Here is a 27,838-nt window from a genome sequence, read left to right on the forward strand (position 1 = left end):
CAGCATAATACCCTCTAGTTCTATCCATGCTGAAGCAAATGGTGGGTATTCATCCTTTCTGATGGCTGAGTAATATTCCATTGTATACATCTTCTTTATCCATTTATCTTTCGATGGACACCCAGGCTCCTTCCACAGTTTGGCTATTGTGGACATTGCTACTATGAACATTGGGATGCAGGTGTCCCAGCGTTTCACTACATCTGCATCTTTGGGGTAAATACCCAGTAGTGCAATTGCTGGGTCATAGGGTTCCTCTATTTTTAACTTTTTGAAGAACCTCCAGACAGTTCTTCAGAGTGGCTGCACCAGTTTGCATTCCTACCAACAGTGCAAGAGGGCTCCCCTTTCTCCACATCCTCTCCAATATTTGTTGTTTCCTGCCTTGTTAATTTGTGCCATTCTCACTGGTGTGAGGTGGTATCTCATTGTGGTTTTGATTTGTATTTTCCTGATGGCAAGTGATGTGGAGCATTTTCTCATGTGCTTCTTGGCCATGTGTATGTCTTCTTTGGGGAAATGTCTGTTCATGTCTTCGGCCCATTTCATGATTGGATTGTTTGTTTCTTGGGTGTTTAGTTTGATAAGTTCTTTATAGATCTTGAATACTAGCCCTTTATCTGATATGTCATTTGCAAATATCTTCTCTTATCCTTTAGGTTGTGTTTTAGTTTTGTTGATTGTTTCTTTTGCTGTGCAGAAGCTTTTTATCCTGATTAAGTCCCAATAGTTCATTTTTTTGCTTTTGTTTCCTTTGCCTTGATAGATGTATCTTATAAGTTACTGTGGCCAAGTTAAAAAGGCTGTTGCCTATGTCCTACTCTAGGATTTTGATGGATTCTTGTTTCACATTTAGATTGTTCAACCATTTTGAGTTTATCTTTGTGTCTGGTGTATGAGAATGGTCTAGTTTCATTCTTTTGCACATTACTTGCTGTTCTTTCTCCAATTCCTTTAGGTGTGAGGTTAGCGTGTGTATTTGAGCTTTTTCCAGTTTTTTAATGGAGGCTTGCATTGTGATGTATTTCCCTCTTAGAACCACTTTTGCTGTATCCCAAAGATTTTGAACAGCTGTATCTTCATTTTCAGTAGTTTCCATGAATCTTTTTAAATCTTCTCTCATATTCTGGTTGACCCATTCATCTTTAAGCAGGATGTTTTTTAACCTCCACATGCTTGAATTTCTTCAAAATTTCTTCTTGTGATTGAGTTCTAGTTTCAAAGCATTGTGGTCTGTAAATATGCAGGGGATAATCCCAATCTTTTGGTATCAGTTGAGACCTGATTTGTGACCCAGTATGGGTCTACTCTGGAGAAAATTCCATGTGCACTTGAGAAGAATGTGTATTCAGTTGTGTTTGGATGGAACGTTCTGTATGTATCTGTGAAATCTCTTTGGTCCAGTGTATCATTTAACGCCCTGGCTTCTTTGGTGATGTTGTGCTTAGAAGATCTGTCATTTGCTGAAAGTGCTGTGTTGAAGTCTCCTACTATTAATATGTTATTTTCTAAGTATCTCTCTACTTTGGTTATTGATTGATTGATATACTTGGCAGCTCCCACATTAGGGACATAAATATTCATAATTTTGGGTCCTCTTGTTGGATAGATTCTTTGAGTATAATATAGTGTCCCTCTTCATCTCTTTTACAGTCTTTTGGATAACCTTTAATTTATCTAATATGAGGACTGTTACCCCAGTTTTCTTTTGAGGACCATTTGAATGGTAAATGAACCTTTCATTTTCAGGTTGGAGGTGTCCTTAGGTCTAAAATGAGTCTCTTGTAGACAGAAAATAGATGAGTCTTGTTTTTTTATCCAGTCAGATACCCTGCATCTTTTGATGGGATCATTTAGCCCATTCACGTTCAGAGTTACTATTGAAAGATATGAATTTAGTGTCATCATAATACCTATTCAGTCCCTATTTTTGTGGATTATTTCTTTGGGTTTCCTCTTTCTTCTACAGGGTCCTCCTTAATATTTCTTGCAGAGGTGGTTTGGTGGTCACATATTCTTTCAGTTTCTGCCTATCTTGTAAGCTCTTTATCTCTCCTATTCTGAATGAGAGCTTTGCTGGATAAAGTATTCTTGGCTGAATGTTCTTCTCCTTTAGGACCCTGTATATCCTGCCAGCCCTTTCTGGACTGCCAGGTCTCTGTGGAGAGGTCTGCTGTTAATCTGATATCTCTCTCCATATAAGTTAAGAATCTCTTGTCTCTTGCTGCTTAAGTATTGTCTATTCATCTTTGAAATTTGCAAGTTTTACTATTAAATGTCGAGGTGTTGAACAACTTTTATTGATTTTTGGGAGGTCCTCTCTCTCTCTTGGATCTGAATGCCCTTTCCTTTTCCCAGATTAGGGAAGTTCTCAGCTATGATTTGTTCAAATATACTTTGTGATCCTCTCTCTGTCTCTCAGCCTCTTCTGGAATCCCAATTAGATGTAGATTCTTCCTTCTCAAACTATCATTTATTTCCCTATCAAGCTTTTCCTCATGGACTCTTATTTTTTCTTTTTTCCTCAGCTTCCTTCCTTACCATCAACTTGTCATCTATGTCACTCAATCATTCTTCCACTTCATTAACCCTAGCAGTCAGAACATTTAGTTTAGATTGCATCTCATTTAATATATTTTTAATTTCAGCCTGATTAGATCTCAATTCTGCATAATGAAGTCTCTAGAGGCCTTTATGCTTTTTTTCCAGAGCCACCAGTAGCTTTATAGTTTTACTTCTAAATTGAATTTCTGATATCATATTTAAGTTCAAATTCTGTAACCTTGTGACAGAGTTTTTTTTTTTTTTTTTTTTTCTTTTGTGGTGAATTCTTCTTCCTAGTCAATTTGTCCAGTGCAGTGTGGCTGTATGAGTGGGCTTAGTAAAAAATATCAACCATGACCTAAGTAAAATATACCCTAGATGATGCTGAAGAGGTCAGAGACCAGAAAATAAAAGAAAAAAGAAGAACAGAACAAAATATGACAAAGGACCACTAAAGTGAAAAACACATTTTAAAACAAAGTAGTAAAAATAAAAAGCCAAAAACCAAAACCAAAGAAGATGATAAAAGAAAAAGGGGGAAAAAAAGTAAAGAAAAGAGTTAAAAAAAAAAAAAAGAATGGAAGGGATGGTGGTGGTGAGGATGGTAGTGGAGAGAGAATATTGTCTACCTGAGGAGTCTTAGAGGGTGATCCTCTTGGTTCTATGTGTATTAAGTTCTATATGTTTGAAGATACTCAATCCCAAATTTATATAAATCAGAAATGCTTGTAGAGAGCCCCAACACTGACCATCAAAACATAAACAAGATAAAATAGGGGGGCAGAATGGGAATGAAGAGAGAACATAATCTCACAGAATGAACCAGCACAGTGTTCCACTTGGTTCTGGGTGTATGTTGGTTGTATTTTAGAAGGTACTAACTTCCAGCATTGTAAAACAAAATGAAGCAGAAAAAACAAAGAACAGGACAAAAACCCATATCTCATGTATCTCCCAAAAGTAAATTGAATATGTTGAAGGAAATCCAGAAATGAAAAATATATCTAAGACATGTAATTGTTGAAATATGAAAGTCAAAAAGGAAAAAAAAAAAAACTTAAAATTGAAGAGCTGGTAAAATACTGTAGTTAGGGTGGGAAAAGAGGAAAAATATTCGAAGTTTTTAGTCTGATAAAAAAATGAGTCATAATGGAAAAAGGAAAAAAAAAAGAAAAATAATAAGAACCCTCTGTCCTATATACTATTTTCCCTTGGTCCTGGAGCTTTCCAGCGTTGCTTGGTCAATAAAGTTGCTTTTCGGGGATCCCTGGGTGGCTCAGCGGTTTGGCACCAGCCTTTGGCCCAGGGCGCGACCCTGGAGTCCCGGGATCGAGTCCCACGTCGGGCTCCCGGTGCATGGAGCCTGCTTCTCCCTCTGCCTGTGTCTCTGCCTCTCTCTCTTTCTCTATCATAAATGAATAAATAAAAAATCTTAAAAAAAAAAAAAAAAAAAGTAAAGTTGCTCTTCCCCTGTTCTTCAACCTGGGCTTCTGTGGGAGTGGCCTGTTGTGCTGATTCTCAGGTGTGTGTGCGGGCACAAAGATGCCCCATCCATCCCCACCAGGTGCCGGGCTTAGTGTGAGCTGTTTACCCTATGAGGCCTTCCTTCCCTGGAGTCACCGCCTCTCCCCAACACGCAGTGAAACAAAGAGGAAAACCACAGTGGTGACAGATTTCCAGCTCTGGAGCCGAGCTCCCCACAAGTAACGAACCGCAGTCTCCCAGTCCGCACTGGCCTCGATGCTCCCAGGGCCAGTGTGGGTGCATAGCTTGGGGGTGCCTGGTGGCAGGGGAGTTCGCTCTGTCCTGTGCCCTCCCCACTTCTGCCTGTCCCAGGGGGAACACAGGATCACGGCTTTGCCTGCTTGGGCACCCTCGGATCCCGGACCCTGGGCTGCTGGACCCGAGCTCCTGGGAACCATCTCTTCCCAAGGAACAGGGTTCAGCCACCTGTGTCCTGCGACAGCCTGTCTAACTGACGGATTGGCTTCTCCCAAATGCCCGGGGGCTGTGGCACTCCACGCTTTTAGCAAGATCAGCTCGCAATTTGTGGTGAGCTTCCCCGCACCCCACGCCCCTCCTCTTATCGCGACTCCGGGAATCTGGAGGCTTCCCTGCCCCTCTTGCGATTCTGCCCCATTTCCCTGCTGAGCACTTTCCTGTCCAGGAAAACTCCAGTGCAGATTTTTAAAGTTCCCGCTTCTCCAGGGCTGGGCTTTCCTGCCCAGGAGGCTTTCATTGCTCAGCTTTAGTCTGGCTCCTCATGGTTCCCCTCCCTTACTTGATTCTTTTTTTTTCTTTTTCTTTCTTTCTTTCTTTTTTTTTTTTTAAGAATCATAAAGTTTACTGTTTGTTTCCCATCATTTGGCACATATCCAAGGCACATTAGAAAATTAGAAATCATAAATTACTTTGTAGAAAAATAATCAGCCCCTCCCTTCTATACATACACAAGTATTTCCAAGAACATGCACAGAACCATTTCCATATTACCAAGTCATTTGAAAAGGTAGGTACTCGGGACAGCCCCATATCTGAGGCTGTAGACCAATTAGTAACATAAAAAAAATAAGAGTATAATCTATAGAAATTTATAAAAAGGAATAAATGGCAATAAGTTCTAACTGAAAGTAACTCTGACCTGGTTTGTGCTGCAAGTTTTGAATCGGAATCCAAGGACTAAGAAAAGATGTGCCAAGTCTCTCTAGTTCGGTAACCATCCATCAGGAGTGACGTCTAAGGGAGGTTTTTAACGCTCGGGGATGTCTCGAGAGGCACTGACACAGGAGCACGTGTGCCGCGATCAAATATCTGTACTTTCTCTGTTGGAAGAAAAGTCACACGCAGCTTTCCCCACATACACAGCGTAGGAGAGGTCATAAATGTCCTTTTCACTAAGATGAACGTCACAATGGCATGTCGGCATCTTTGGGTTCAAGTGCTGCTTTGCAAAGGGACGTCTGCCAGGTCCTCTGTGGGTTCCCCCGTGTCGCTTTGGCCCGGCCTCCACGACCGTGGCAGCTGAGCTGCTTCCCCGCAGCTTACCCCAGAGCAGGAATTCTTTCAGCCCGTGGTTTGCTCGCGTGTCCAGGTCACGGGGACCAGCGCCCCTCGTTGGGAGGAGGTCAGCCGCGGTACCGGGGATCCGACCGCACCCGCTGGAGCCGGCGGGCCTTCCTTTCCCAGGGAACGCGGGAGCTTAGAGGGGAAAGACGTGGTGGTCGTTTTCTTGGTTGCATCCTTTCCCTCGGCCACAGAAACGCTTTCAGGAACTTTCTGCTCTTCTTGCAAATCCAGCAGAAAGCCCTCTTCTCGTGCGTCCTCGGCCGCTCCCGCTGGGCCCCTCCTGGCCGCGGACCCACTTCTTGGCAGCCCACGTGGCAACCGCTGTCACCGCAAGACCCGCAGGCGCCACCGGCCTCTGGGGACGGGCTCGACGGGCTTGAAGGGCCGTGCGGACGGACGCCCTGCTTGAGCCGTGCCGTTGCCTCGGCCAGGGACGCCGACAGCCACGCGCCGACGGAGCCCTGCCCGACCCGAGCACATGGGAGACTGCTGAGCGCCCGGGCGGCCCGGAGGCCTGGGCCAAACTTGATTCTCTTTCATTTTTTCTTCACCTTCCCACCTTGTTGCAAGTTTAAACGTTTCCCTCTGTAGCATTCCAGCTGGTCTCTCTTTAGATCTCAGGCCGAATTCATAGATTTGCAGGATGATTTGAAGGTCATCTACGGAAGTTTGTGGGGCCAGGTGAGTTGGGGACCCCACTCTCCCACCATCTTGCCCCTCTCTCTATGCTATTGGGTTTTATCTCTAGGCCTTATAGTCTTCTTATTCTACCTGAAGAACAATTATTGTTACAATCTGAGTGAAATCAAGAGTCAGAGGCTGACTGGGCTGAGCCACCCAGACGCCCCTGCATATTACTGTATTACTCTTTTCTTAATGGTATTCCCTGAGTCATTCATTTGAAAACTCTAATCACAAATCACAATATTTTTTTTTCAGGTGTTGTTTTAGAATGAATTCAAAAGCATGTTCGTTGTGGTTTATAGAAAGTATCTAAAACAATGGAAAGTCCCTAGAACTTAATAAAAATTTTCTTAAAGAGACAGAAAACATCACATAATGTTATAGTAAATTGGACACTGAGTATGTGTTACCTTGGTAAAACTACCTTTGTTTCTAAATGGTAAGAAACAGCATTACCTAAATGGTGGGAGGGGAAAAAATGGAATGGTAAATCCTATGAAAAGTTCTTAATTATAAGAAACTTACATGCAGAAAAATTGTGAGTAAAGGGTAAAGGACTAGATTGTTTTCAGCTTGGAAGTTTTGCCAATGAGGAAAATGAAGACGAGGGAGACTAAGTCATTTGTCCTAAACCACAAAGCTATTTACTTAATGGCACAAATTGGAACAGAATATTACTTTCTTTAATCCAGAATTATAACTATTTTTTCATTAAAATGCATTTCATTTGCATCATTATTCTTCCAAATTATGGTTATATTGGTGACAGACATTCATCTTTTCTAAATAAATATATTTAGCTCAATATGAATATTCACAGGTGAAAAGGGATTAGGTTTTCCCCATTAATAAGAGATTGAAGTGTAATTTTTGTCTAATAGGTAAGAAAACTACACGAAACCAAGTAGACTTTACTGAAAATAATATATTCATTAGATGCAAGCTCTAGAGTACATACATTACACTGAACTCTATAATGTATTGTACTGCACAACTCTACAATACATTGAGTAGAAGAACCATGAAAATATACTTATGAACACTTAGTATTTAAGAGTTGAAGCTTAATTGTTCTTTCTATAAAATGGAGGCATTGGACTATATGTTCCTTAAGATTTCATCTGATTTTTAAAACTTTCTAGCAGTTACCTCTGATATCAATATTGATTTTATGACAAAGCATAGAACATTAAATGTTAAATAATGGCACAATGTGTCTTTACAGTAGGGTTGTAGAAAAGCTCATTTCTTTCAGCCTCTTTCTTCTTGCCATGGGTCTCTACAGCTGGGTCTACCATCCACACTCTCAGAGTTATATAACTTTCTTAAAAAAAAAAAAAAGAACATAAAATAGAGAGGAAGAGAATGATATCAACACTTGAAAAATGCATACCTTTAAGTCCCCCTGGCATCTCAGAAGGCAGATGTTATTATTAAGTCTAAAAATGGAAGGATTGTTCCAGAGGGAGCAGTCAGACTTGTATGTTCCTTTGAAAGCTCTTAGAATTAACTAGATAGTATTCATTCTACCTACACCATTATGGTGTCTGGATTTTCTTTCTGAAGAACTAAAATCTGAGAAACTTCAGATTTAGGATTATCAGGCGAAATGATGAGAGAAGTGTTTAGGTTCAGGAATATAAATGTTAAATGGAAGTCTAAAGCGTGGAAGAAAGTACTCCTTGCCCTCTTGCTTTATATTCTCCACAAAAATACACATAGCCAGGAGAATCTTCTCCAGAGGAACATTACTGTATATATTAACATTTGGTATTCCCACTGGAAAATTAGCTCCCTGTTCATCTACAGAAAGGGTGGCATGTTAGTAAGTCTTGCCCGGACACATGGTTTCTGGTCAACTCAATTACTCTGTAAAAAACAACAAAGAAAGCTATATCAGGAAATGTGGCCAGCTAGTAAGTTACTCCCTTTCCCCTATAAACACACAGATATTCTTGATTAGGGATATTGCATGTTAAATTTACTCTGTTGTCCTTTCTTATTAAATGTATATTTTATTAGAAAATCAATCAAAATCTCAAGTGACAAAGAAGGTAAACAAATGTAGAGCATTAAGGAAGAGCTGATGTCAAATAACCCAGATGGATTGGGCTCTGCTTCCAATTTTTTGTGATCATTTAGGCATAAATGTGATTCTGTTAATAGCATCATGTTACATAGTAGTCCACAGTAAACATTTCTTTATTATAACAGATATGCAATGATAAACCTTGACCTAATATAATATTATGTATTTATTTTATAATACTACAACATAATAAATATTATGTAATAATGTATACAAATATATACTAATTAATACTATGTTATTGTAACTATGATGATTTCTATTCTAATGATGTATTTATGGAGTTACTTCCAGCAAATAGTCATGCCTCATTATTTTTCTTCCATATCAAGAAAAAAGTGAGAAATGCCATCTATGTATAAACTATTATCTTGACTGTTAGTCATTCTTTTTTGTTTTTTAACTTTAGCCTTACTGTTAAATTATTTTGATGATCCTCCTTGTATAAGGCTAAACCACATAATTATAACTATGGTGTAAGAATTGTAGTTTTGTTTTTTAGCTAGAGAAAATGTTATTAACATAAATCTTTTTCAAACCATTAAAAGTGAGTTTAGAAATGTTAAAATACTGATTTCAAGAAGATTATAAAATTTAGTACTCTGAGTTTTCTGTATATTATTTTTGTTGTTATAAATAGCTTATTAAATAGGTTGAATTCATAGAGGGTATAAATGTCTTAATTTTTCTTCAACTACTGACAACTGTCATGAACACTCATGTCTTCCTGCTCTGGATTACATTACAGGCATACACCTTATTTTTCTAGAATTGAAATAAGTGAAGGAGTCAGGATAGGAAAGGAACAGGTTACATGTTTGCTTGTTTGTTTATTCATGTTGTTGTGTATTCACATTCAACTGTCCTATTCTTGCCGGTCTTTCTTTATTGGTCATAAATGCTCAGTAGCAGTCATCCTACATGTTATTAGGGGATAAAAGCATATGTTCTTTGGTGGGCCCTTGAGGAACATTATTAAGTTTTATGACATAGATAATGGTTAACGTCTTGCCACCCACTTCCTATTTTGGTTCTTTGCCAGAAATAAAACTCATACCCCCTAAATAGTTGAGTCTCCCAATCTTGACATTATGCTTACTTGTAAAAATTCCTTTAAGGTGACTCAGCTCAGGGATGCCTGGGTGGCTCAGCGGTTAAGCATCTGCCTTCTACTGAGGGTGTGATTCCGGGGTCCGGGGATCAGCCTGCTTCTCCCGCTGCCTCCAGAGAGTGCCTCCGGAGAGTGTCTCCGCCTCTCTCTCTGTGTCTCTCATGAATGAATACATTGTTTTTTGTTTTTTTTTAAGGTGACTCAGCTCATGTACCAGCTATCATTCAAGGCATCCATGTGCTAGTGGACTCCCCCATCTTTGAATGTCAATCCAGGATACGCCCTAGCTTCCTTCTCTTGGTGCCACTGGGGTATGCCTGAGAGTTTCTAAACTCAGTTTCCTCTCCTTTCACATATCCCAATCTCTGGGAAAGATATTCGGGGGGCCCTGTTTACTTTGCATGGCCATAACATTACATAAAGCTTGATACTTTATGAGATAAACCATCCACATTCATCAGCTTCAAAATTGACTTTGCTATTTTTTAAAAAAAATTTATTCATTTATTAATGAGAAACACACACACACACACACACACACAGAGAGAGAGAGAGAGAGAGAGAGAGAATGGCAGAATCACAGGCAGAAGGAGAAGCAGGCTCCATGCAGGGAGCCCAACGTGGGACTCGATCCCAGGTCCCCAGGATCACACCCTGGGCTGAAGGCTGCGCTAAACCGCTGAGCCACCTGGGCTGCCTGAAAATACAATTTTTAAAGCATTCTTTAAATTCAAGTTCTGAGAATAGTTGTCCCAAATCTTCAATTTGGTCACATTTTAGTTAAAAGATGGATGCTGGAAGAGATTGAGAGATCATCAAGTCTAATTACTTCATTTTTGGGTGAATACTCTTAGATATGCAGGTTTGGCTACTAGCCCAATGGATTACCTCTTATTCCTCTGCTTTTTAAAAAGAAGGTATTCCGAAGTAATCTGACTAAAGTATAATAATTTAGTCTACGTTTGTTCTATTTTAATAATGGACGTTCTTTTTTTTGTACTGACACTTTATTGAGAAATGCCAGAGCAGGAAAAAACAAACAAACAAACAAACAAACCAAAACAAAACAAAAAACAACAAAAGAAAAAAAAACCAAAACAGGGCAAGGAAGAGTGAGAAATAAAGGCATGAGCATTAATCAGAAGTCCTTGCTTCCTGGAGAGACACAAGCTTTTCCTGTTACTCACAACATCAACAGATCAGCTATAGAGAAAACCCCATGCTCTGAAATGGACATAAAAGGGAAAATGGAGAGGGATTGGTCAATGTTTGCTCATGGAGAGTTCCAGTTTGTGCCTGACAGCATGCATGAGGAGTAGCTCTCCTCATCAGCAGTTAGAGATGAGCCGAGCATCAAGGGCTCCAAAAACACACAAAATGAAACTCTGAAGCAGCGCCAAACAGGTGTCACATAGTCGTCATCATTTCTGCATCAGATTTGCTTGAGTATGATGTGGTACCAAGTTCCCTTTCTTGAACCTCTTATGCTCTCATTTTTAGATTTCAAACAGACATGGGTGACAAAGGTCTTTCAACATCGGAACATCTGTGTAGAACTATCATAACACACTCTGAGGCATACAGTGCAGATAACTGAATGTTGAAGGTAGATATTGACCTTCCAGTCTCGTTGTCTAGTCTTGAGCTCACATAGAGTCACAGTTCTGGGTAATAGATTCCAGGACAGCATCCCTGGTAACACAGAGTTGTAGGCTCATCCTAAACTTGAATGGATGGTTTATGGTTAACAGAAATTGTAAATGTTCACCCTAGAGACATTCCTTTCAGTTATAAAGAATATCTTCTTAAAGCACATAGAACCCTGAGAGGTAAATACAGACAGGTTAAGAAGTGGTTGTAATTACACAGCAAATTATGAGGCTAGTCATTAGGGAAGGTAAATACATGATTCCTTTATATTTTCTCTTAAGTTGTCAAAAATGAAGGATGTTCTCTGAACTGTAACTTAGTTATTTTAATACAGTTTAAATGAATCAATTTCAGAAATGATTTGAAAGCATATTAACTCATCATAATTGAGTGTCTCCCTGGATTTCTCTTAGTTTTCAACTATGGATTATGAAAATGAATTTGTCTAAGTTTTATCTATCTCTCCGCTGTGCTCCAGTACAGGAGTCACAAAGAGTCCCTTCCGGCCTACTGACTTGCAGAAATAAAAACCCCTAAGCCAGATGGAGCTCTTTGGATAAAAGATTCTGGATATGCCTTGCATTTCAATTGGAAGAGGATTGCTGTAATTTAAGCTTTATGGAGAATCACCTCATTTCTTTTTCTTTCAAACATAAGTCATGGTTTTCCATTAGTAAAAGTAAAGTGCGTATATCCTGTCATTTTCTGTGAGTGAAATTATATAGTCTTATGCCTTGAAGAGTCCTTGGGATATTTTCTTTACTTTTATTTCCAGTGCCCCTGTGCTTCTCAACCTTTTCCATGTAATGAAACACACAGAAAATGAAATATTTTAAAGTCCACTGAATATGGCTGGTGGAGGAGGTTGCTCACAGCCCAATGTCTACCGAATCATAGCTCTGATCCAGGGCTCCTGGCCAGCTGCCCTGATGCCTGAGGGAATCAATGAATGGATACTTGTAGTCCATATGTCACAGCACAAATGATTGAGAAACTGTGCTAAACAGGACCATATGAATCATTTCACAAAGATGAAATGATGCATTTTAAGACTACCTCAACATTATTACTTCAATAAACATATTTAGCATCCACTGTCATGAATGATGCTGAGGCGGACTCTGTGTTCCTCTGCTTGGCTTCCCCTTGGGACCACACACTCATTTCCTCTATTTGCTGAGGAAGTTGGCTGTTGGCAGCTCACAGATGAGTCTGTCCCCAGGGAATTGCCTCAGGGGAAGGGTACTGCTTTACTCAAACTTCTTTCCCTGGTGATAGCTCCAACCCAATGTTTTTTTTTTTTTTAAGATTTTATTTACTTATGCATAAAAGACACACACAGAGAGAGAGAGACAGAGAGAGAGAGAGAGAGACAGAGAGAGACAGAGAGAGATAGGCAGAGGGAGAAGCAGGCCCCTACAAGGAGCTGGATGTGGGACTTGATTCTGTATCTGAGAATCAGGACCTGAGCCGAAGGCAGATGCTCAACCACTGAGCCATCCAGGCATCCCTCCAACCCATTGTTTGTTCAGTAGAAGTCTAAGAAGTCCGTGATGTAAGCCAACTCTGAAGCATCAACCTAGCCCCAGAGTTCAATGAAGCATCCATCTTCACCTCTGTGCAACTGCCACGCAATCTAACTTCTCGCTCTGCCCCATTCTACTTTCCACATTCCCTTAGAGAACTTGTTCCACAATATTCTCCAACAAACCTTCTACCAGCATATCTTTGCTTCGGTGTCTGTTTCCTGGGGGATAAACCTAAAATGAAAAACAAACCTAAATAAGGCTTAGAGTCTATCCTCAGACTCCAAAGGAAGGAAAACATCGGAACAAGTCAATATTATCATCATGAAGGAAGTTGTGGTATATGTATAAATGGAATATAACAAAGCACAAAAGAGGCGATAGGAAGGGGGGGTCTTCAGGGGGCATCTGGGCTGCTGATCATATCCTCTGGGTCATCGTTCTCACTGTCCAGGGGTGACACTGCATGCTAAATAAATGTTTACTGAGTTAATAAATTTGTGATAGTCTTAAAATCTATCATCTTATTATTTTTTTAATAATAAATTTATTTTTATTGCTGTTCAATTTGCCAACATACAGAATAACACCCAGTGTTCATCCTGTCAAGTGCCCCCCTCAATGCCCGTCACCCATTCACCCCCACCCCCTGCCCTCCTCCCCTTCCACCACCCCTAGTTCATTTCGCAGTTAGGAGTCTCTCATGTTCTGTCTCCCTTTCTGATATTTCCTACCCATTTCTTCTCCCTTCCCCTCTATTCCCTTTCACTATTATTTATATTCCCCAAATGAATGAGACCATACAATGTTTGTCCTTCTCCAACTGACTTATTTCACTCAGCATAACACCCTCCAGTTCAATCCACGTCGAAGCAAATGGTGGGTATTTGTCATTTCTAATGGCTGAGTAATATTCCATTGTATACATAGACCACATCTTCTTTATCCATTCATCTTTCGATGGACACCAAGGCTCCTTCCACAGTTTGGCTATTGTGGACATTGCTGCTAGAAACATCGGGGTGCAGGTGTCCCGGCGTTTCACTGCATCTGTATCTTTGGGGTAAATCCCCAGCAGTGCAATTGCTGGGTCGTAGGACAGGTCTATTTTTAACTCTTTGAGGAACCTCCACACAGTTTTCCAGAGTGGCTGCACCAGTTCACATTCCCACCGACAGTGCAAGAGGATTCCCTTTTCTCTGCATCCTCTCCAACATTTGTGGTTTCCTGCCTTGTTAATTTTCCCCATTCTCACTGGTGTGAGGTGGTATCTCATTGTGGTTTTGATTTGTATTTCCCTGATGGCAAGTGATGCGGAGCATTTTCTTATGTGCATGTTGGCCATGTCTATGTCTTCCTCTGTGAGATTTCTCTTCATGTCTTTTGCCCATTTCATGATTGGATTGTTTGTTTCTTTGGTGTTGAGTTTAAGAAGTTCTTTATAGAGCTTGGAAACTAGCCCCTTATCTGATAGGCCATTTGCAAATATCTTCTCCCATTCTGTAGGTTGTCTTTTAGTTTTGTTGACTGTTTCCTTTGCTGTGCAAATGCTTCTTATCTTGGCGAAGTCCCAATAGTTAATTTTTTTTTTTTTTTTTTTTTTGCCTTCGTGGATGTATCTTGCAAGAAGTTACTGTGGCTGAGTTCAAAAAGGTTGCCTGTGTTCTCCTCTAGGACTTTGATGGAATCTTGTCTCACGTTTAGATCTTTCATCCATTTTGAGTTTATCTTTGTGTCTGGTATAAGATAATGGTTCAGTTTCATTCTTCTGAATGTGGCTGTCCATTTTTCCCAGCACCATTTATTGAAGAGATTGTCCTTTTTCCAGTGGATAGTCTTTCTTGGTTTGTCAAATATTAGTTGATCATAGAGTTGAGGGCCCATTTCTGGGTTCTCTATTTTGTTCCATTGATCTATGTGTCTGTTTTTGTGCCAGTACCACACTGTCCTGATGACCACAGCTTCGTAGTACAACCTGAAATCTGGCATCGTCATGCCCCCAGCTCTGGTTTTCTTTTTAAAAATTCCCCTGGCTATTCGGGGTCTTTTCTGATTCCACACAAATCTCAAAATAATTTGTGCCAACTCTCTGAAGAATGTCCATGGTATTTTGATAGCGATTGCATTAAACATGTAAATTGCCCTGGGTAACATTGACATTTTCACAATATTAATTCTGCCAATCCATGAGCATGGAATATTTTTCCATCTCTTTGTGTCTTCCTCAATTTCTTTCAGAAGTGTTCTATAGTTTCTAGGGTATAGATCCTTTACCTCTTTGGTTAGGTTTATTCCTAGGTATCTTATGCTTTTGGGTGCAATTGTAAATGGGATTGACTCCTTAATTTCTCTTTCTTCAGTCTCATTGTTAGTGTATAGAAATGCCACTGATTTCTGGGCATTGATTTTGTATCCTGCCATGCTACCAAATTGCTGTATGTGTTCTAGCAATCTTGGGGTGGAGGCTTTTGGGTTTTCTATGTAGAGTATCATGTCATTGGCGAAGAGGGAGAGTTTGACTTCTTCTTTGCCAATTTGAATGCCTTTAATGTCTTTTTGTTGTCTGATTGCTGAGGCAGGACTTCCAGTACTATGTTGAATAGCAGTGGTGAGAGGGGACATCCCTGTCTTGTTCCTGATCTTAGGGGAAAGGCTCCCAGTGCTTCCCCATTGAGAATGATATTTGCTGTGGGCTTTTCGTAGATGGCTTTTAAGATGTCGAGGAATGTTCCCTCTATCCCTACACTCTGAAGAGTTTTGATCAGGAATGGATGCTGTATTTTGTCAAATGCTTTCTCTGCATCTAATGAGAGGATCATATGGTTCTTGTTTTTTCTCTTGCTGATATGATGAATCACATTGATTGTTTTTAGTGTTGAACCAGCCTTGTGTCCCGGGAATAAATCCTACTTGGTCTCATCTTATTTTTTATCATTTAAATCACTTCATTACTTCAAAGGAGAGGCTGACAATATAGTAGATGTCAATGGTGTATCTTAAATGATAAATAGGCCTTCATTAGACAGAAAGTGATAAAACACATTTCAGGTAGAGAAAATAACATTTTAAAACCCCAGATTGGTGCACAAGTATTTTGCTATGATTCCAGCAAGGAGAAGATACAGCTGGTGTAGGAGGTAAGGGCTAGACTGGCAATGTTGGCCCTATGGCCTCAATTTCTAAGCCAACAGATGTTTTTTCCATTTTTTCCTTCAGAAACTTCTAAAATTATATACTGAATGAAGTAACAGTGTTGCTTAAGGTCATTGTTTGATATAGTAATATAGAGTTCTCAGAATAAGCTGGCTTGCATGAGATTGAAATATTTCCCATATTCAGTTCAGAGTCAGTAGTACAAATTGGCAGAATGTCTAGCATTCAGATACACAGCTTCCTTCAGTCCTTTTAACTCTTCCTTTCCCTAATTTATACACTGGAATCTGGGTACAACCACATGTGTGATCTAGCATTGGTAAGAGGAAATGGAGGAAGAATAAAATTTAAAGATGTTTTAGGGTTAAGTCTAAAGTGGGCAGTCACTTCCACTCATATGCCTTTGGCTTGAACTTGTAGCATATCTATTTGTAGGGAGGCCAGGAGCTGGATGACCAGGAGCCTAGCTTAGCAAAGTGGAGAGGGAGCATCACAGTAATGTAAGAGGATGAGGAGCACTGTGAATGTTAAATGGGTTCTATCATAGTTGCTAATGTTTAATGACTAGGAAATTTCAAATCATAAGCAAAATTTCTGGCCTCTGTGGAAAATGTGGGCCTGCATTTTTTTAAATGTTTATTTTTTTTCAAAAGAGTACATGTGGGCAGGGGTGAGGAAGGGTTGAGGGAAAGAGAGACTAGAATCCCAAGGAGACTCCATTCTCACTGTGGAACCCCAGACAGGGCTCTATGTCACGCCCCTGGGATCATGATCTGAACTGAAACCAAGAGTCAGATGCTTAACTGACCGGGCCCCCCAGGTCCTCTGTGCCTGCATTTTTATATTGCACAGGTCGGGTAGTTCTGCTAGATGTCATCAGCCTCAGGGTAAACATTCTTGGTTCAACCTGGACATTTCTGAAGATAGAAGAAGTATGTAAGTAAAGAAAACTTTGATGTACTTAAGGGCAATGTATTCGTCTTTTGAAAGAATGATATAGCGTCGCAGTCTGCACCGGGCCAGGTGCTCCGGGGGCGCTGACCTGCACAGCGTCCTCACTGTCCTGGGCCCTCCCGCCTCCGCCTGTCCCAGGAGGGGTGGGGAGCGCGGGGTCCTGGGCTGCGTCCGCCGGGCGCCCTGGGCTCCGGGCCTGCGCTGCTGGGGTCGCTCCCGGGGCCGCCGCCTCCGAGGCAGCAGGTGCAGCCCCGCCCGGAGGGAGCCCCCGACCCCGGCTCCTCCCCAGGCCCCGCCGGGCGCTCCGGCCCTTTACTCCGGCCGCGGGGTGGGCGCTCTCCCCGGGCGCCCTCCTCTGGTGGTGACCCCGGAGCCTGGGGGCCCCTCCCCACTCGATTCTTTTTAACTGTTTTTTCCCGCCTTCCTACCTTGTTGGAGGCGAAAACCCTTCTCTCTTTAGCGTTCCAGCTGTTCTCTCTTTAAATCTCAGGTCAAATTAATAGGTTTTCAGGATGGTTTGAAAGTAATCTAGGTAAGTTGGTGGGGCCAGGTGACCGGGGACCCAGTCCTCTGCCAGCTTGCCCCGCCCATCTTTTGAAAGAACACAACATAAAGTCTATTTATAAAGCACACTGTAATTAAAATTGTGATAAATAGGGAAATTAGCTTTAATAAAAATTTTATGAATAAAAAGACTAGAATTTCAAGCAAGTGTTTTTTTTTTTTAAATGTTATATTATTAAGTAAAAATAACATGAAGATACTTATTCTTAAATAATGGAGTATTTGTAATAATTTTTTTTAATTTAGTTTCAAAGAAATTTTATATCCTTAGCAGGAATAGGCATTTGAAAATATAAGTAAACATAGAAATGTCATTGCCCAGAATATGAAGATACGGCTAAATTTTTACTGGACATGTTGGTGAAATATTTAAACTATCTGCATCATTTGCTCTTATAAATGATGACAGTATAAGTTTTAAAAATGACTGTCACATATACTCCACATAAATTGAGGGTACTTTCATGTTTGGATTGCCATTTTCATTCATATGAGCATGGGCCACAATCTGGCACCAAGTTCACGTTAGTTTTTTTGCAAAAATACAGAACAGGGATCCCAACATACCTGACAGCTTCAGGGGTATTGTCTTCAAGAGGAATCCTTACAATACTTAAGGCCTGCAAACTCAAATGCAGTTCATAAAATATAAATCTTTTTTTTTTTTTTTTGCAATAAACATCACTGTTTGGTAACAGAGCTTATATGCCACAGTTACCTTAAACCATTAAGTTTTTGGGGAAACGGTGCTAGTAGAGGTAAGTCCGAGGTCATTCTGTCCAAAGAAAAAGCATTTAGACTTGCTGTTAGCCCTTCTCAGACATTCACTTAACTATATATGTATATTTATAGTTGTGATGAAACTTGTGATGTTAACAATACTTTAGATATGGTGTCTAAGAGGGATGCCTGGGTGGCTCAGTGGTTGAGCCTCTGCTTTTGGCTAAGAGTGTGATCCCAGGGTCCTGGGATCAAGTCCTGCATCGGGCTCCTTGCATGGAGCTTGCTCTCTGCCTGTGTCTCTGCTTCTCCCTCTCTGTGTCTCTCATGAATAAATGAATAAAATCTTAAAAATATATATAGGGTACTAAGACAATCTGGACAACATAAAGCATCTTACAATTTTGATGAGAAAAATCTTGAAAATATGAGGATACATTGGTCAATATTTTGGGTTTGGATCAATAGTCCTCCTGTACCTCATTACCTCATATTACTTGTGCAGATCATTATTGCTGGCTTTTTTATTTTATTGTACTTGGTAGATAGTGGTCATTATGTTACTTAGGATTAGGATCAGAGTACATATGAGTCTCTAGTTGACAGTAAAGCTGAACTATTTCATTCTCTACTTAATCTCACTACCTTTGTTCCTTGTGTGTGTGTTTATGTATGTGTGTCCATGTGTGCATAGTTTTATGTGCTTGGTAACTGAAGACAATACTTAATAAAATAAGGGAAATTCAGGATTCTTCACTACAGTTTTAGCCGTTCTTTGACTTATCAGATGACTTCTGGCAAATGGTATCCCAACTTCAATTGGTTCCTTGCAATAAATTTTCAGGAGAGTTGATTTCAGCTGAAGAAATATATCTCTATATCAAAATCACAGATAATTGAGAGACAGACAGTATCTTAGTCTGTTTGAGAAGCTATAATAAAAATAGCATCAATTGGATGACTTAAATAACAGAAATTTATTTCTTGAAGTTCTGAAGGCTGAGAAATCTAGGACCAAGGCTTATTCTGTACCTGGTTTAAAGATGGGAGCTTTCTTGTTGTATTCTCATATGATAAGAGAGGGAGAAAAGAAAAGCAAGCTTGCTCATGTTTCTTCTTCTAAGAGCACTAATTCAGGGCATGTGGGTGGCTCAGTCAGTTAAGCAACTGCCTTTGGCTCTGGTCATGATTTCAGAGTCCTAGGAGTGAATCCCAAGTTGGGTTCTCTGCTCAGTGGGACTTCTGCTTCTCCCTCTTCCTCTCCCCCTGTGTGAGCCCTATTTCTTGGATAAATAAATAATATCTTTTTAAAAAATAATTAATTCTATCATAACTGCTCTTCTTTTACAATCTAAGGACATCCCAGAGTACCATCTCCAAATATCATTACATTGAGGATTAGGGTTTCAATGTATGAATTCTGGGGGGACACAAAAATTCACTCCACAGCAGATATAGATGGTGAATGATAAATAGATAGATGATGATAGATAGATAGATAGATAGATAGATGATAGAAAAAACCTAAGGAAAACATAGACAACTCCCAAATTAATATGCCTACACTAAAATTTTCTCTGAGCTGCACACTCATATATATAATTCAGTATCTGGTCTTGGATGTCTAACATATATTCTAATATAACAGATTTAGTGGTGAACAGTAGATAATTCTTTTAATCTGCACCAATCCTATATCCTGCACCAATCCATTATCTATACTTCTTCCATATCATTTAAAGGCAACTCTATCCCACTAATTGCTCAGGTTAAAAATCTGAAGTTATCTTTTTTTTTTTAAGATTTTATTTATTTATTTATTTATTTATTTATTTATTTATTTATTTATTCATTTGAAATAGAGAAAGTGTGCACACAGGGAAAGAGGGAGAGGGAGAAGGAGACTCCTTGCTCAGCCGGGAATCTGATGAGGGGCTCAATCCCAGGACCCCAAGATCATGACCTGAGCCAAAGGCAGACACTTAACTAATTGAAATACCCAGGAACCCCTGAAAGTTATCTTTGACACCACTTTTTCTTTCTAATCCTATAGAAAATGGATTAAGTTTTATCTTCAAAATGTATTCAGATTCCCACTACCAGGTACCACCCTGATCTGAACTACCATCTTTATTCTCTTAGATTACTGCAGTAATCCCTTAATTCATTTCTCTGCTTCCATCCTTGACTCTGTTGACTATTTTCTTTTCTTTTGTTAAAGATTTATGTATGTGTGTATGTATGTATGTATTTATGATAGAGAGAGAGCACAAGCAGTGAGGAGAGTCAGAGGAGAGGGAAAGAGAGGGAATCCTCTAGTAGATTCCTGCTGAGTATAGAGCCTGACCCAGGACTGGATCCCAGGACTCTGAGATTATGACCTGGGCTGAAATCAAAAGTCAGCTGCTTAACCTACTGAGCACCCTATTTTCAATATAAATGGAGATGGTCTTCTTGAAACATAAGTCAGATCATGACACTTCTCTGATGAAACTCTTGCAATGAGATTCATTTCACTCAAAGCAAAGTGGCCCCACTGGTAAAGATCTGTAAGATTTTATCTGATTGTTTTCTACTTGGCTCATTCAACACATTTTGTATGACAGAGGAGAATAAAGAGTTCAGAAGTAAATTCATACATTTATGGTTCATTTATTTTCTGCAAATATGCTAAAACCATTCATTGGAGGAAAGAATAGATTTCCAACAAATAATGCTGGGAAATTCACTGACTATCACATGCAAAAGAAAAGGGTTGGAACCTTACCTCACATCATATACAAAAGTTAACTAAAACTAGATCAAGACCTAATACAGATGTACATATATCCTTTTGAATTAGTGTTTTTGTATTCTTTGGGTAAATACCCAGTAGAGCAATTGCTGGATCATAGAGTAGTTTCATTTTTAACTTTCTGAGGAATCTCCACCGTGTCTTCCACAGTAGCCGCACCAGTTTGTCTTCCCACCAAAAGAACATAAAGCTTCCTTTTTCTCCATATCCTCACCAACATTTGTTGCTTCTTGTGTTTTTTATTTTAGCCATCTGACAGGTGTGAGGTGATATCTATTTGTTTTTTTTTATTTTTTTATTTTATTTTATTTTTTTTTATTTGCTTTTTCCCGAGGATGGGTGATGTTGAACATCTTTTCATATGTCTGCTGGCCATCTGTATGTGTTCTTTGGAGAAATACCTATTCATGTCTTCTGCCCATTTTTAATTGGATTATTCATTTCTTATGTGTTGAATTGTATACGTTTTTTATATATTTCAGGTACTAGCCCTGTTTTTTTGGATATGCCATTTGCAAATATCTTCTCCCATTCAATAGATTGTCTTTTAGTTTTATTGGTTATTTCCTTTGCTGTGCAGAAGCTTTTTGTATTGATCTGATCCCAATAGTTTATGTTTTTATTTTCCTTGCTTCAGGAGGTACATCTACAAAGACGTTGTTATGGCTGATGTCAGACATTACTGCATATGCTCTCTACTAGGATTTTTATGGATTCAGGTCTCACATTTACATTCTTGATTCATTTTGAGTTTATTCTTGTGTATGGTGTAAGAAAGTGGTTCAATTTCATTCTTTTGCATGCAGGTGTCCAATTTCCCCAACACCTTTTATTGAAAAGATTACCTTCTTCCCATTGCATTTGTGTCTTTTTTAAAAGTTTGAAGATTAATTGACCATATCATCAGAGGTTTATTTCTGGGATTTCTATTCTCTTCTGCTAATCTGTGTCTATGTTTGTAATTTCACCTTGTAATTAGCTACCCTATTGGTTGTCAGGAGGACTTGTCAGTCTTGTCAGTATCCTTTGGGGACATTCTGAAGATAGGTGCTAAAGAAAGGAACTTTATATCTGTAGATGATAAAGATTAGAATATTGATCTAGTCTGTAAAAAGAATACATAGCCAGATTTTTAAACGTCAAGGCAGAATGTGTACTGTGTGATGAGTACTGCTATTGTTAGACCATAGGTCTTCCCATTATTATTTTATAGAGATTAGTGCATGAAATCTGGCAATAACTAACATATTAAGGTCAAAACTCCTGGGTAAAGGAAGATTTTCAAGATTTTCTGAGAGTTGGGCCAATTTGAGTTCATAGTATTATTTGTATGCTCTATTTTTTCCTGAAAATGTGGAAGATGGAGGCAATAAAATTTTTCATTGATTTCTAATGTTTTGCAAAATTCCTTCATGATGATTCCAACAAATTGAGTACTTGTATGTATTAAGGAAAATAACATCTAATAGTTAATTTGCCATGGTTACTCCAATAGTCTTTTTGAGTTTGAGATTTTTTAAAACATTCAGAGAGTTCTAAAATAATCATAAGCACATATACATAAAATTGTGATCAAGCAACTGGATAATTCTATCCTGAGGAGTGCAGATATACTTTGGATCTAGCTCAGAACTATATCCCATTTTTATGGCTTTCATTAGACTATTATTACAGCTGGTGAGGCATGAACCAGCCCCATCTCCAACAATAGAGGTGAAATTCCCCAGTATGTATGGGTATACAATGATTATTCAGGATTGCAATAATCTTATATCTACCAGTAAAATCTAATTGATGTACCTTCTGCAGGCACAATTAACTGGCTGTCTTAGTCAATCTCATGGCCAGGAAAATAGCCAGACTTCCTGATATTAGCCAATGTTTCTTTTCCGAGTCTGGGGCCACATTACTTATGTTTGAATTACCTTGTGTATATAGTTAACAATTTCTAATATTATCATTGTCTCAAGCAACCTCTTTGCATGGAGGTAAAATCACTGTTTGTTTTTCATAACAATATTCCAGTACATTCTCTATGGATTCTTCAGTGTTGCCTTTGCTGTATACCACAACATGTATTATAAATAACTCCATTGAAAGCATAAGCCCTACAAAATATCTTCTATTGAGTCTCTAGTATTTATAGGCCAAGAGTGGTAACTTAAAATATTTAATTGAGCTTTGAAAAATGCTCAGTGGATTATCAATAAAATAGTTTCATCAACATGAAAACCCCTCAATTCCCTGATGTGGCAAGGACAGTATCTGCAGGAATATTTACCATTGTTTAAGCTGTTTTATGGGCATAAACAAGGAAGGTAAGCCCAGCTCTTGGATCTGGAGAAACATTCATATAGGATATGAATTGCTAGTGGTCACCACATTGTAGAGTTAGAATCCCTAATGCACATTCTAATTTTATGAACATATATATGTATATATGTGTATATATATATATATATATGTATATATATATATATATGTACTTGTATATATGTAATTTCAGATAGGTGTATTATTGGGGACATATATAATTAAGATTGAGAAATGGTTGGCTGATTCAGCCTCAGCAGTCCACAGTAAGAGTTTTCATTTTGTTTTATTTTTACCCTCTGATAGTTTTGTAAGGAGGTTGAATTATGCTGAAAAAGTTGGGATTTTGTCACAATATTCTGTAGATCTCAAAATACTTCAATTTTCCTCACAATGATGATTTCAGATATTGCTTACAACCTTGTTACCATTTTGTGGCTAGAATATACCTTCCAGCAAAGAGATGAGGACCTAAATAGTATACATGACAAAATCCTATTTTTTTTTCTTTTTGATTAAAGATGTTTAGTCAGCCATGAGTTTTTTTTTTGTTTTTGTTTTTTTTGTTTTTTTTTTTTTTTGTTGTTTTTTATGAAATAGATTGAGTCTCTTGGGGAGATTTTGAGAACAGACGTAGACAAGAGATCACCTATAAACTGACTGAGGGTGGAAGGTCTTGGAAATGTTATGTCCTTCGTATCTGAAAGTATCTAAGTACTGAAAGAAATATGAGTGCATCTTTGTGAATCCCTAAGTCATTACCATGTCAGTATATTTTTGATCATTCCAATGGAAGGAGTTTGGTTATAAAGCGTAAAATAAAAATAAAAGCGTAACCATAAACACTGCTTATGTTTATATGTAAACATGTAATCCCATTGGAAGTCCTGTGTACAGGCAACCCCATTGGAAGTCCTGTGTCTATGTATCTGCATTGGAAGCAGTGTACCTGAGCCCCCAAGAAGGGTATTCCAAACTCCATTGCACTGTTCCTTCATCAGGATGATATTCTTGCTGACCTACTGTTGCCACTAATTCAATAAATTGAGAATTGGGTCTTCTAATGAGAGAAGTAAGATAAATTGCATGACAATTTTATTTATATGTTTAGGGAATTAGCCAAATGAGAAACAAAGAAGACTCAAGCCAAAGAGTCTGGGCCATGGGTCCTCTTTTCAATTCAGGGGCCACAGTCACAGTGAAGAATTGACAGCTCTGACAGAGCAGAAAGATAGACCTGGAATGTTCCTCTTCATCATGACATAAATCTAACCTACGTTAATTTCACCACTTTATGTGCTGGGAGGGTTGGAGAAGCACTCCTTGAGTGCATTGCCAGCCTGCACACGTGTATCCGTGCAAACAGAATTTCACAGTCCTCTGCTTTCTTTTCAGTACATCATTGGGTCCCCATATCCTGGTGCTTTATGCTGAAGTCAGCCTCTCCCTTGCAAGATGCTGGAACAATTTTATCATTGATTCTGAGGTTTGACAATGATAGTACCTCATTCTTTCACTCTTTTTGCCTTTTAATTTTCTAGGAGAACTACCCAAAGAGAGGATCTGTTGCTATCATAAGTATGCTCTTTCAGAACACAGCACATGAAAGCAGGAAGTAAGGTACCCTGTGGTACTTGAATGTCTATGAACTCTTTCTTAAATTAAGTCCTAATTAAAGGGAGACTACACAAGGGAATGGAATCAGGTGAGAAAGAGAGATCAATACTATAACATTCTTTCCTTCCTACAGTATTTCCTTCCCCGAGCACTGAGACTTGTTTCATCCTTACTCAGAAACAGAAAAAGGGATCTCAATGATCACTTTATTTAGCTTCTGAATCAGTCAGGTTAAGTTTACTGCTGTAGAAACAATCACAAAATTAAATGGGTTGATACAACAGGAGTTTATGTCTTGTTTGTGTGAAGTTCCAACACTGGTGAGAGGGAAAAAGAGGCTGTCTCTGCTCAGCATAGTCACCTAAAAACCCAGGCTTATTCTCCATGTCAGTACTCAGTTCTCTGAGAAAAGGCCTCAGAGAAGAGAAAGGAATGGAGACTTGCATGAAAGGATTTTCTTGGGAGGGAATTCCCAGGCCACATTTGTGTTTACAACATAATCAGGGGAAACTGCAAGGATGTTGGAAAATGTGCTCTAGCCTCACATAAATATTTCATACGCTTTTTTTTATTACAAAAAACCCATACCACAAACAAAGTATTGTAAAATACTTAAAAAATACATTTGAAGTCTGTAAAAATAAAAGTTCAAGAAATATTTCTTTTGGAGGTTATGTGTAATTTTTGCAATAGATTTAATATGTTTAATACATTTAATGATGTAAATATAAGGTGGTGGATATATTAAGGAATCTTAACATAAAATTATACTCTGATAAAGATATTTTAACCAGATACTAAAATTACATACACATTAAGGATGCTATATACACAAGTCTGGTTAGAACTCTTCCTGAGATTAAAAAGCAAAATAAAAAGTGCTAAAAATATTATAGGCAGAAAGTCCAGTCAGATTAACAGTAAAAATTGTAACATGTTTAGGATTATATCTGAAAATGATGAGTGTATCTGATTTAAATGATGTGTGCTTAGCAGTGCAACATAAATTCTTTCTAAAATCCTAATTAAATTTCTTCTGAAGGCATAGGAGGCAAGAGACAAGAATTCCAAAGTACAGAAGGTAAAGACTGCAGAACACCTACAGCAGGAATCTTGGAAGATTTGACAGTAATTATAAGGTAGACAAATCTGGAGTGAGAATAATCTTCTAAGACTGGAGTACATAGCGTACTTTGACTCTGCTTCATGAAAGAGAGTCTACCTGAAACAGGTAGGAGGATGTCGAGTACCTCCTTCACCAAATGTTATCAAGCTTAATTACACAGGATGAGCAACAACCTATATTCCTTACCTGTGGAAATATTTTTCAGCCCAGGGAAAGAATAAGAGGGTCATAAAATAGCTAAGTGGAGACTCAGTAAACTGGTGGCTTATTCTGGAAGTGTAATTTCTTGAGGCAAGGCATGCATGTGCCTTCAGGAAAAACCCTGAGAGCAATTCATGCTAGGAAATTATAGTTCTTCATTTACTCAATCTATCCAGAGGATTGGAATGTTATACATCCCATTGGGATGTTGTGGGAAATGAGGATCATTGGAGATTGCCAGAAGTTCCAGTGGGGCAGGACTTTTGTTTATTTACTGCTTCAACACAGTGCCTTGAATAGTGTCTGGTACAGAGTAGTTATTAAATACACAGGGATACAGAGAATTGACTGGAAATGTGGTCTTCAGCTTCATTTCACTGTCAATCCGAGGGCAGATCTAAGGGGTATGGGACAAACAAAATAATCATTATCATTATTATTACAAGCAACATAATTTAGTATAATCATATCTAACATTTATAGAGTTCTATACTTAACTGCTAGACACCCTGCTAACATGATTTTATTTGATGTTATTCATATGACAATGCTGGGACATAGGCAGCAGTATTATCTTCATTTGAAACAAACCTACCAAAGCTCACTAAAAGTAGTAAATCTAGGATTTGAACTGAGGCATTGGCTCTGTAATCCAAGCTCTTAATTGAATTAAAAACAAAGAAGACCTATCATGGGAGGTACTGCTCTTGGAATATATTCCTCCTCATACATAGTGTAATAGAACCTCCCCCCCCGCCCCGGTAGTCTTCTGGCATATGGAAGCCAGAGATAAAAACAAATTTTACAGGCTTTGTTAAAAGGGGGTGTGTGTGGAATCATAGAGTCCCATCTGATGTAATGAAATGGAGGTGGTCTGTACAATATTTCAGCGGAAAATATTCTCCTTTGCTCCTTCCTTCTTCCCAGTGGTGGCTCTGTGGGAGCAGCCTTGGCAGCAAGCACTTCCATGGTGAAGAGTTCTCTTCCCTTATGCAAACTTCCTAGAAGGCAAAGACCAAGTGATTGTATTGTCTTTCTATCCAAAATTGCTATTTTAGAAATATATGATGCAGCTTTTTCAAGGAAAGAAAAATGGAATAAGAGATCAGGATCTAGTATGTGTAAGATTAGCTTTTAGGTTAAAAGGTATGTCTAGACGAAAATATTTGGCTGTGGTTTCTTGTACACTGGACCAAGCAAAATAATCAATAGGCTTCAAAAAGAATTGAAGTGAGTGAAAAGTTGTGAGAATAGCCTACAGAAATTTGTGATGACTCATCATTTAGGATAATCAATGTAGGGGGCTCCCAAATCTGCAGGTCACAAAAACTCTGGATGCTATAGGATGAGCATCTTCAGATGCGTCCATGAAGGGTAATGGACAAAGAACAGCCTCCCAAAGACAGAGACTGATCCTACAGATGAAAATTGGTGTATCCCCTATGCAAGGGTCTGTGCTTCTGGATGGATATATTGTATCAGAGGCCGATGGTTCTTTCCAAGTTTCTAGTTATCCTTCTTCACTAATAGGAACTTAGAATATAAATTGGACATATAACTACCTAGTATAAAGCTGGTATTTTCCAAGTTACCTTAAGCTAAATGTTGCAATGTAAAAGTGTTCTAGTCAGGTGAGTGCCACGTAAGTAGAAGCAGTGTGTATAACTTCTGACAAATCTTAACAAAGGCAGGGTCTCAATGTTCTCTCTTTCTGTTGGGTTGAATG

The 27,838-nt window shown here is 38.9% G+C and overlaps 1 protein-coding gene across 1 annotated transcript; it reads left to right on the top strand.

The window, feature by feature from the left end:
* Nucleotides 1-5,460: 5,460 nt before the first annotated feature.
* On the top strand, nt 5,461-26,193 carry LOC112660839 (uncharacterized). The gene is made up of 3 exons (XM_025448558.3): nt 5,461-6,291; nt 24,710-24,873; nt 25,828-26,193. Exon 1 carries the CDS (start codon nt 5,461-5,463, stop codon nt 6,199-6,201), a length of 741 nt encoding a protein of 246 aa, XP_025304343.3. The 3' UTR covers nt 6,202-6,291; nt 24,710-24,873; nt 25,828-26,193.
* The last annotated feature ends 1,645 nt before the right edge of the window (nt 26,194-27,838 follow it).

Source organism: Canis lupus, chromosome 4, assembly GCF_003254725.2.
Source record: "Canis lupus dingo isolate Sandy chromosome 4, ASM325472v2, whole genome shotgun sequence".
Lineage (NCBI taxonomy): Eukaryota > Metazoa > Chordata > Mammalia > Carnivora > Canidae > Canis > Canis lupus.